The sequence below is a fragment of the Patella vulgata genome, chromosome 1, assembly GCF_932274485.2.
Source record: "Patella vulgata chromosome 1, xgPatVulg1.2, whole genome shotgun sequence".
NCBI lineage: Eukaryota > Metazoa > Mollusca > Gastropoda > Patellidae > Patella > Patella vulgata.
In genome coordinates this window covers 22962018-22974529 of record NC_065879.2, presented here as the reverse complement: position 1 = coordinate 22974529, position 12512 = coordinate 22962018, and the positions used below count along the sequence as shown (strand labels likewise).

General features: G+C 34.7%; 1 protein-coding gene across 3 annotated transcripts in view; it reads left to right on the top strand.

Annotated features, from left to right (window-relative positions):
- The window catches only part of LOC126826459 (TSC22 domain family protein 1), a 67888-nt gene that overhangs the window by 14098 nt on the left and 41278 nt on the right, over nucleotides 1–12512 (top strand). The window contains exon 1 of one of the 3 annotated variants that reach the window (XM_056099546.1): nucleotides 3720–3792. The exons of the other annotated variants lie outside the window; for them this stretch is intronic. Coding sequence (XP_055955521.1) covers nucleotides 3767–3792 — 26 coding nt within the window. The 5' untranslated portion in view covers nucleotides 3720–3766. Of the gene's footprint in view, nucleotides 1–3719; nucleotides 3793–12512 lie in introns of those variants that run through there. 3 annotated transcript variants of the gene reach the window in all.

Below are 12512 nucleotides of genomic sequence, written 5' to 3'. Positions count from 1 at the left end.
TGTTTTCTTGAATGGTTGCTGTTGATGGCCTTCCAGGACGTGGGTCAGTGTCAAGGCTCTCTGCCATGCTTACTGTGGAAAAGAAAGGGGGCATCATCCCCTAAATTGGAGACCATGACGGCATGTATCTGTGTTGGGGTTAGTCCTTTCAATTGCAGATGAGGTTGGATAATACAGCGATCTCCCTGAAATTATAGGTTAGATAGGCCTTCTAGGAATGTTATGCTCCTGTCTTTGAATTTTATCATAGATTTGGAGGCCACTGTGGCTCAACGAGTAAGGTGTTGGCTCACTAACTGGGAGGTCCCAAAATCAATTTTATTGTTGGCCAAAAGTTTTTCTTGGATTTTCCAGTCTGGTTTCCCCTTGTCAATGATGGAGGATGGAGAGCTTCGCCAGGAACAGTGTCGAGTCGTTCGGAAGGAAAGTGTGTCTAGTTGATTTGATTGATAAGAAAATCGAAGGTCCACTTCCCTGGACAGTTGGAAATCGAAAAAAAAGTTAATTGAATCGCTGCTGTCAAAGCAAAAGGTCTCATTCCATAGAAATACAAATTACAATATGAACAGGTTATTGTGTTGACCAAATATTAAGACCCATTCCATTCTCTTTTCTCCCAACAGCCAAAGATCCTGCATATAACTAAAAGCTTATGCAAATTATTGTACATGTAGTCCTCAAATAATCAAGCTTGTGGTGAGTGGATATAGTACATGTAACCCAATTTCTTTCTTTCCAACAGTATTGACTTAAGTCGTGGTTCTTAACCTTTTTATGTGCTCGTACCCCTTGAGCTTTCATAATATTTACCCATATCCCCTGTCTAAAATGAAATTATAATAATTGATATGAAATACAAAGTTTATACAATGCGTTTAATACATACAAATATACTGAATACATAAATTGTCTTTCAAGTACAGTCAAGTACAAATAGTCTTACACAGTACACTGACAATCAGACATATTACTAATCTATACCGTATGGAATATGACAGCCCAAGGGGTTACACATACCCCTGGTTAAGAACCACAGGACTAAAGCAACACAACACTTATACCCAATTGTATGTACCAAACCCAGGCATAGCTACAGTGCTGCACAGGTGTTTAAAATGATAAATGTTAGTCTCAGATATACTAGATGGTATTATCAGTACCAGTAAGCTTATATCAAAGATCAATGTGTCAAAAGTATGTTTAATATTTGTCTACATGTTTGAGTTGCTGTGGAGTGTTTATGTGAAAGCAAATAGGAAGATTCTTGTAACTTACCTTCATGACAATGTTAACCACGTCAAGAACAGTTAACCACCTCATGAACCAGAAAAATATATTTGCCAGTCATTATGAAACCATGAAATTCTTTTAATGACCTAAATGGTACCTTTTCTATTTGTCTTTGATAACATATAGATGCCACTTTATTTGAGGTTCTAATGAAGATGACTTTTAAAAAATGTTTTGATTTCTAAATGCTGTCAGAAATAGAGCAACCTTTCCTCTTAAATTCTTGTAAGACTGAGATTTAACCAAATTGAATGAAAATAAGTTGTAGTTATTAATGCTGATAAAATGTCATCTGAAAAGTTAACTAATGCTACAAGAAACTTTTTTGGAAAAGTCTTAATATCAGGACTGTGATAAATTTCAGCAAATTTGGGATTATGTAAGAGACTATACATATTATGTATCAGAGTATCCAACCATAACTCTTGACCTATATACTGGTTAACTTAATAAGCTTCGTGGTTGAGTTAATTAATGGTGATGACCCAGATACCACTAGCTTGGATTCAGTCAGATTAAAAGAATCCCATCAAATGATTTTAGTGAAGATTATGTGGTGCTAGCTTGTTTTCAACATAACCAGTTTGTATGGTCTGCAGAGGATTTCAAATGTTGACAAAATTTCAATTCATCAGATCATTGTATTATATTAAACATACATGTAACTTCCATCAATATTGTAGTTTGGATGGGATTAACAACCTTTCAAATGACAATCAAATACTTTAATACTTTGATACATGTTTTGCATTTAAAACCCATATGCATACTTTGTGAAATCGGGATCTGGTCCTTTAAAGTTTCTAAGGGAAATTTATAAGACAATAATGTTCATTTAGATTTCCTTAGAATAACCATAGAATGCAGATGTAAATTGTTAATTAACTTATTATACATGTAAGTGCTAAAGCCAACAGATTACCAATTACCTATATGAAAGAGACCTGATATTTTATGTGTTTATAGGAAATACTAGTGTAAATGTATGAGTGTAATTATGTACTTTATCTATGATTAGCAATGTTTGTTTAATATATATGTACATATATACTGCCTTTAATATTACATGTATAACAACAGAATGGTTGCTGTGTACTGATTGGTTTAAGTTTAGCAGATTTAGGGTCGGTGGGCAGGGTTAACCTTGTTTGTGTAATATTGGGTCACAGTACCATAACACTGAAACCACATGTGTCTATATTACTGAGGTCCGTTTTTACCTATATGTGTACCGGTATTTCATATAATCTACATTATCATATAAAGACCAGATTGCAGAAAGTTGTTACGGTGAAAAGTTGTGTAAATAAGTTGGTGTATAGAATTGTCAACAGAATTTTACTTCTTATAGGATTTGGGGAATTTTATTCTCTTGTACCCTTGTGATCTGTTTCAGTCTTTTCATTATTGTTTGAAGTTTGGAAAACAGCTTTCATTGTTCTAAGACGTAGTGAAACATTATTGTACAGAACAAGAAGACATTTTTTTTTTTACTGTGAATATTCCGAAATATTTGGCAATGATGAACTATTGCCACAGTCCAGTACCCATGGGTTCTCCAATGCCATTCTTTCAGCCACAGTACACCTATATGGTTCAAGTACCAGGCAGTAATGCTGGATCCCCAATTACAAATACCCGCCCAGTCTACCCTAAAGATACGTTACCCCATCCTGATAACTACTCAAGAGACACAGCTTCACCATGTCCTGACAACTATCGCAGAGCTTCTATGGCAGTTCCTGATAGCTATCAGAGAGATAGTTTATCACCATCGCTTCCTGACAACTATCGCAGAGCTTCTATGGCAGTTCCTGATAACTACCAAAGAGACACAGCATCACCATGTCCTGACAACTATCGCAGAGCTTCTATGGCAGTCCCTGATAGCTATCAGAGAGACAGTTTATCACCAGCGCTTCCTGACAATTATCGCAGAGGTTCTATAGCACTTCCGGATAACTATCAGACAGATAGTTTATCACCGCCACATATCGACAATAATTATCGTAGAGGTTCTATCGGCCTTCCGATCACTAGTTATCAGAACGATAGTTCTGGCAATAACTTCCATTCTCCATACCATTTCACAAGTAATTATCAGAACGAAACAGTATGCATTCCAGGCAATAACGCACTACCTCAGCCAAGAAGCAACTATCAGCAAGATGCACCATGCATTTCCAACAATAACTTTCAAACTGATACATCATGTATTTCTGGCAATAACTATCAGAAAGATACAATACCTGTTTCTACAAATAACTATCAAAAAGATACACTGTGTGTTCCTGCAAATAACTACCAGAAAGATACATTATATGTTCCTGCAAATAACTGTCAGAAAGACAAATTGCAAGTTCCTAGCACCAACTATCAGACACAGAAAGATATAGTATCCCTCCCACAGATTAACTATCCCAAAGGAACATTATGTCTTTCTACGAGCTCCAAACTTCAAAGAAACAAACGTTCAATGAGTTGTAATGATACACGACTGGTGTAAGTATTCAGATATTTTAGGGTTTTTTTTGGTCACTCCATTAACATCTAAGTATACCTTTCTTTACAATTTTAGAGAATTTTCTGATTATGACCTAAACATTGCATTGAAACTGAAAGTAAGTTTATTTAAGTTCTTAACCTTGTAATGGCAGTGAAATCATACATTGTCACATCTTTAACTGACTTGGTAGTGTTTGTTGTTTCATTAAATACAGTAAACCTCGCATAAGTCGGATTCGTATAAGTTGGATCTTCGCTCAACTTGGATAAAATCGTTTGGACCCTTTGATCCTGCACGTTTTTCTTATTAAATTTCTACACATAGGTTGGATTTGCTCAACTCGGATCAAAATGTTCGGTCTATTTGATCTAATTCTGGCTTCCTTCGCCTAAGTCAGATCGACAGTATGTTCAGAATTTGATTGTCAGTTTCATCCTGATGATCTAAAACGCGGTTAGGTATTCAATGCATAGAGCCCCAAAATACTTTCCTTTATCATTTTGACTCAAATCAGCCTATTTGAGGCGACGCAATAATACAATTTTCATGGAAAATTCGAAACTCGTGGTCTGCTGTACGAGACAGTTTCCAGGAAAATCTACTCGCACCAAAACAGAAGTTATCTACTCGCACATATGAACAAAAGCTTGAAATGTGCCTTTGAATCAATTATTATCCGGCTCTTGCAGTTTATTTCTAATCGAGCTAAGAAGATTGAATTTCGGTCTTTGGCTAACTCAGATCTTTGCTTAACTCAGATAAAATTGGTCAGTCCACTTAGATCCAACTTATGCGAAGTTTACTGTACAAGTTATATGTGCATGTATATATCTACAATGCACACCCATGTATGCTATGTATGCAAAACCCACAAATGTAGTCGATCAGTAAGAACACTGAATCTAGACTTGCTTATTCCTGGTTGCCAGATGGAATTTCATAAAGAGCATGGGTCTTGGTCATTTTTCAAATGCTAAGTTAGATAAATTCACGCAAATTGATTAGCAATGTCCAGTTTTGTTTGTTTGTCTATGGGAATAATTTTGATGACATTTCAGGGTTGATTCTTGCAATGCATCGATACATGTGTAAATTTGACTGACACCTAAACTCACTACCTATTGAATCGAAAATTCCTTACCTCAAATCACTATTATAAATTCTGTAAACGTGTGTTTTAGTACCCTTAACAATACTAGTGCCTACCTTTGTTATATATTTGATAATATCTATCCCATTTTGTGAAGAAAGTCCATGAATTATTTCTATTTTATCAAAAAGAGCACATGTCATTAAAAAACTCAGTGGATGTACATGTAACTCTGTGCAATATAGGAGACGCTAAAACTTTGCTTTTAGAAGTTATGGGTAATAGATACTAGACGATCGTGATAAATTTAGCTAAGAAAAGTCGAAAAGTCATTATAAAAACTGTCAACAACTTTTTACTGTTAAAAAAGAGAGAAAATTGTCCCTGTGAGAAATGGATTTGTACAAATCAAGTTAGCTACTGATAAAGAGTGGATGGAAATGTCACTGTCTAGATAAAATACTGTGTTGACGAGATGTTGAACTCCTTTTGATTTCTTTCCTTGTGATCAAACTTTTGACACAAGATCTTGTCTAATAACTAATTGAAATCAAACATCAAAACAAGCAAATTCATTTCTGAATATTACATTTAATTTACTTATATCATTCCTAAATACAACCTTATAACCACTGACTGGAAATCATAATCATCTTCTAGTATGCTGTTAAAACAATTAATGGACGAGCTGCTGTCATTTTTGGACAGCCTGAGAGTACATATATGCTGTAATAATTAACTAAATAAATATATTGTCAAACAGGTGTCCTGATTATGCTGGAGGGAACAAGGATATCTTTAAGGGGTAACAATATGAGCTGACATGATAGATTGCAGCCAAATTAAAGTTTACAATATTTAGGAGATAAACACTTCCTGTTTTGCATTTAGAGGTGTGTTATTGATCATTAGGACACGTTCTAATGTAAAATCTCAGAACATGTCTATTGGACAATAACACCCCTCTAAATGCGAAACCTGAAGTGTTTATCGACATTGTAACATGCTATTTTAGCCTTTTAAAAGAAATTACTAAAACAGAAGGGTGTTATTGTCCAATCGTTAGTGTCTAATTGACCAATCAAAACGCAAGATTCACCCTTAAGCATGTTACAAATATCTGTTCATGGTCCTGGTCCTGTATGGGTTATTGGGAGAGAAGACTGGGCTATACAAAGCTATATAAGACATGTTGTTTGATCACCTACATGTTGATATGTATCTGTTGTAGACACTGTAGTCACACAGTTATTTCTTTTGTAGACTCTTAATTAAAAGCCTAATAAATGTAAACATTGTTTGTAAAGCTTATACAAACTCTTCTTATCAAACATTGACCAAGTTTATGATGTACCTGTAAATACTTGTAGGTATTCTAAGATGTATTCTCAAATTCTTGATATTAAAGATATGTTCCCTCAAGTATAAATGGTTCATCTGTTTGACCCCTCTAAACCTACTTTTATTTGAAAGTATATTTATAATGTCGACGAAAAATCAAATTATAGACTCAAAGGATCTATTAAACTTACATTAAATTAAACAAGTAATTTATTACAGAGTGTCTAACACTTATAATTAGGGTTTGTTTTACTCACCTGTAACTAAGTACCATAACTCTAATTTTCATCCATACTTGCAAGTGCAATACATAATAATGGTGGAGCATTGTCAAAAAGGTTTTCTTTGGGAGTAACTTTAAGAAGATTTAATGTTTTTGGTATTAAATATTTTTTTCTAGATTTTGGATGTTTTCTGTTCAAAAGTTATACATTTATCAAATATATTTGGACTTAAAGCCAAATTATCACCGTGATTAGAAAAATATTTCTACTAAATAATCTGATTTGTTGGCAGGACATGATTGAACAGGTTCAATTTTTTTGTTGTACACACTGCAATTTTACCATAAAGTGGACTATATATTTAGTAAAGCGTTATAAATATTTTATAATTGAAGAAAAATATTAGTCTCAGTTTTGATCATACAGTATATACATATGTTTTTATCAGTAAATATAATTTAAATCAAATAATGCATGGGGATATTCATTCCATCATCTAGTTGTAATAAGATTCTTCAAACCAGTTCTAATTTATTTTCGACATAATTCACAGAAAATTACATGAACAGGACTGGAAAAAACAATTTTATTTGTAGATTAGGAGGAGTGTAGACTCTGCATTGTGATGGTACAAAAAACCAAGGTTCATCAGTGTTCACATATCAATGAACCAATGTTCATGTCAGTTTCAATATAACCATGTGTTGACAAGTATGTTAAACTCCATTTCTATCTTAGAAACTGGGTGCATCCCCCTATTACTCACCATCAAAACGCTAGTATTATGTTTATATACCGTACATGTATTCTATAAATGTAGCTTTTCTTAAGTCGTTAAAGACCTTTAACTTTTGTTTCGAAATTGTTAAATGGCAAACAGCCAAATGTATTACACAGACCTGTTCCTGTCACTGGCAGTATATTTTTTAATGTATATGTGAATGAAGGCCAAGGTTGATTTAGTTTTGTTGTGGTTATTAAAGTTACACTGTTAGTGTTAATAATATTATAGGATGGACCAAGTTAAATGATTACACATGTGAATCTATTGTGTAATATGTATTCTTGTAAATCTATTGTATAAATAATTACCATATGTGGTAGTAAGTTGACTGTTCTACTGCGTACTGTTTTATCGGTGACCAGGTTATATAAGAAATAACATCCACACCCATTCCTACTTATAAACTAACATTGAATTTAATACAACCATTCCTTCGGAAAACCTTTAAGTTACTTCCCTTGATTTAGTCTTTGCTTTTATGGATTGTCGCATTTCTAGAAATTGAATTGATCTAAATCTTCTTTTTTTTCTAATTTACCAAGTATTCAGTTATGTTGTAAACACATGCCAATCATAATGTACACTACAAACAATATGAATTTTTGGAAATGATCCCCTTTAACTATTTTGCATTTTTGGGTTAGCTCCCTTGTGAATTTGCTTTCATTTTTAAGTGAAGCCTGTATAGGTGGATGCCCTGCTACATGTATGTACAGCACAGTGGATGCTTACCACTGACCCCCAACCAGTGATGGGATTTCAAAATTTTACTTGTCGGACATTTTACCGAAAATAAAGGGGCATAACTCTTATCGTTATATAAGCAGACGAATTCGTACCACAATTAAAAGTCACATGTCAAAATATTCAAATCCCGTACGTTATAACAATAGGTGAACCTCGCTATTTTTCATATTTAATTCCCGTACAGTATTCAATTCATACCACAATTAAAAACCACATGTCAACAAAATATTCAAATCCCGTACGTAATAAAAATTGGTGACCTCGCTATTTTTCACACTTAATTCCCGTACGACATTCAAATTTATGTCAGTAAATGTCCTACAAAATTAAGCATTTTCGTGATATGTTGAATGAAAGCTTGCCGATCCTGCTTCGGCATCAAATTCACAACCATAATATTCCTTTAGAATTATGTGTCTTCGTTTATACGGCAGCAAATGAATGCAGAACTTCCGAAATAGTTAAATCACTTGTAAACAGGCATAGCTAACTTAAGCGAATAACACTCTTTCATAGTCACGACAGAGTGACAGGCATCATAGGCAACACAGCAGAATGATTGACGCCTACAAATACGTTAGAATTTCTGCTCATATAGCTATTGGTAGCCCTTCCCCTTTTTGTTATATTGCTGGGTGCGTACTAGTCTCGGTCACCCAGAAACTCCTAGTCTTCAACATATTCGTAGAATATTTTTCTGGATAATAGAGACTAATAGTCTACGTGACTCATCACACGGCTTCATAGTAAGCACTGCCTAATAATATGTTAAGCAATATTCGTGCCGCCCTCGAGATCAAGGGGAAGTATCACCGTGGATGAGAATTTCTATATGGATTCTTAAAAGACGTAAAAGATATCGTAGACAAAATGACTGTCCATTGATTTAGGGTGTTATTTACTCTTACGATATGTGACATCTATGATTAGTTTATTATAGATGATGTCGGCTCACATCAATGCGATTAAGATGCCCGACAAATGAGGTGGATTAAAATTATAATCATTCTTATTGAATTGATGAATAGTCCGACAAAAGGAAAGCAATGACTTCTGTTTAAGATTAGATTGATGAATTGTCCGACAAAGGATTAAGTCAGTCAATCAAGGCAGATTAAGTAGTTAAATCAAGGTAGGTTTATACTATAACACGATAAATACGTTGATCATATAATTACCTAATAAACCCAGCGTATTATCGAGGATAATCGGGTTGAGTGGTAGTTATACACTCAGTAAACTATATTAATTTCGGAATTTTGAATATTATTCACCATGTCTTGATGTCCGATTGGGCATATTCCCGGTCGGACAATTTTGTGCGTTTGGAAAAAAGATTCGGACAAGTCCGGAATATACGGGCAAAATCCCATCACTGCCCCCAACCCATATCTATTGATTTGATTTGATAGTGCCTTTTCCTTAAAATGTCTGTGTATTATGTGTCCTGATGGTGGATTTGTCTTCTTGGTTTCAGTTTGGTTGATCTGTTAGTTCTGAAATGAGCTACATGTAGTTTATGCTCTCTCTCTCTCTCTCTCTCTCTCTGTGTAAAGTGTAATGTGTTTGGTTGAAGGTTTTTATATGTGGACTAATCTGTCTTTCAGCTGGTTTAAAATCCCTGTTGATCATTAAGCTAGGTGGTTTGAAAGCACAGGTGGTGCAGTTTATAATCACATGCTCACTACCTGCCCTCAAAAAGGGCTTATGTTTGGCCAAATCTATTTGTTAAGGCCAACTCGATATTTGTCAAGGTCGCTGAGTTGTTGTAAATAAGATTAGGGCATGTGATTGTTGGCAAGATTGTAGTTAGTGTTAGGGTAAGCATTGGGGCTAGGTCCAGGGTTAGGGTTAGAGTTGGGATTAGCGCTAGCCCTGTTTATATCTCGTGACTTTTGACGAAAAATTGAGCTGGCCTTATCATTTAGCACTAACCCTTAATTCTCAAGTTGGCTTGTAGTATTGGTTATCTGAACAGGTTTGCCAGCTTTAGACTGATTAGGGCATTCTCATTTAATCATCTTTTAAGGACATTTGCAGTTTCAAGTAGAATCTATGTGTGTGTGTGTGTACCTGTAATTTATCTGATTGTCAATGTCAGAATAGTTAATCTGATGTCTCTATATAAATGTAGTTACATGTATAGTCTGTGTGAACACTATATTTTCTTGGCTTAAAAACATTTTAAAGCTAGATTAAAGTGGCATTAGGTAAGATTAGATAAAGAGCTGACAGTTCTCATAATAATAGTTTAAAAAATAGTTAATGAAAAGAGAATTCTTTGGAAATTTCAGTCAGATTACTTTACTCTGAGTCAAAGTATTGGCGATACAATTATAGGCTAGCCTCGATTGTCATTACTACCGTTGTTGCGATAATAAACATAGTCTCGATTATCCATTTTTACGGTAAGCACATCCACAACAAAATGTATTCAAATCTACAAGATATCGCAGGCATCTGATGGCATCGAAAGTTGATTTTGGTAAGTTAATTAATGTCTAATTGATAATTTATATAACATTACAGGCCTAAAGAAAGACATGCAATAGGCAGATTTAGCTCTTGCATAAAGGACCTTAAAAATATCTTTGTTTCGCCTAACGCGACCGACTAACTAAAACCACCCCCGACTTAAATTATTTTATTGCTCTTTTCCGCGATCTTTTTATTTTATTTTGTGTGTCAACCTGAAATATATCACGAGAGTTATTTCCCTTTACTATGGCTATGGTTTGATTCATTATTGAAACTGGTTGATCAAGACGAAAGCATCATAGGTGTCGCTTCTCAACAAAATGGTTGTAGACGAAAGCACGTCCATTCCCACGAAATGATTCTGCCTCTATTTTTCTCGAAAACGGATATTGAATATCCGTTTTCGAGAAAAATGAAGGCACAACCCGCACGATCGTTAAAAAACGTGTTGAGGGAGTTTCAAACGTCAGTTTCTGGCAATTCGTGTGCGAGTCGTGCATCACGAAAAATCCCGATGTCATTGATTTGTTTGACAATAAAGAAGACGAATGTTAAAATTATCAAGCTGTCAAATTAGCTCTTAAAAAAAATCTGAAAAAAAACCTGACCTACCGACCCTTCTCCTCGATTGTGGGTCGGGTTTGGTGAAACAAGGATATTTTTAAGGTCAGCCTAATGCATGTTTAAGTGTACAGCTGTCTAAATTGCGTATATTGTCATCAACCTTGCCCGTCCATTCACACAGTTAATCTAAAGCAAAATTATAACACTGATTTGCAGAGTCGTTTACCACAAAAACAAGACAGCGAAAGTCAAAACTCCTGAAAGTACATGTGTAACACTGAGCGAATACATAGGTTAACCTTAAATAGTAATGGTGGAAAGAGACAGTGTATAATTGTCATCTTTATGCATGTAGGCCTACTTTGTTATGGTTTCAAACACATCCAGTTCACAAATATGGAGAAGTTGTTTTTGTCTTTTCGTCAAACAATAAACAGGAAGTTCTTTTTTTAATATAAAAAAAATCTGTCAGCTCTGCAAAAATACTATATAATGTAGTGCCTAGTCATTTTATGTCATCTTTACGTGATATATGGGGACTGTTATTTTTAGAAACATATATTAGAAATAAATTGTTCTTCAATCTGGTTACATTTAATTTTGTCCTTGAATGGATGTGTGGGATTTTTTATGTACCAGTTTTTACTCAATATTAAATTGGAGGTCAGACACATTTCATGGAATATAGAAATAAATGAGATACAGTCTTACCAGATGTTGGGCAGACGTAATGTATGACTTATGGTCTCAGACTAGTAACTCTCTCCCCATGACTTCAGTGTTAAATCCCTGACATTTCTTGGCCCATAATATTTTTTGGAACATTCTGATGATCTTAATCTTTATAACCATAAAGAAGCCAGCATGTCGCAACCATCGGATGAAAATATTGAAGCGGCTGTGACCATTTTAATTTTTATGCAAGGCAATTGCCATGATGTCTCAGGCCTGATGTTGTAAACAGGAGTTATCTCCCTTCCATTGTAATTATCAAATGGTTAGTTTTGTTTTTTGAATGATAATATTCAACACACATTATGCAAGAGCTAAATCTGCCTATTGCAAGTCTTTATTTAGGCTTTAGATGTTATGATGTTATAGAAATTAATAATTAGACCTTTATTTACATTACAAGCTCAAAATCAACTCTGTGGACCCTTGGATGGCTTGGATACAGGTTGGATTTAATCAGTCGTCCGTTCAAAATTAAATCAATAAATGGCGGACCAATCTAACGTTTACCGTTAGTCACTGATGTCACTACCAGAGACTGGTGATTAAAGTGCTGCCAAGCGAGGCTACCATAGCCCTTGAGGATGTTACTTGATAATCAAGAATATGTGGGTGGAGTTATCATCTGTCAATCAAATGATCAGCAATTCTCGTAGACGGTGCAGATACAGTTGATGCCTATTTCTAGTCCAAACTTCCAACAGTGACAACTCCATTCAGAATAAAGTAATTTGACAGAAATTTTCAATATTTTTT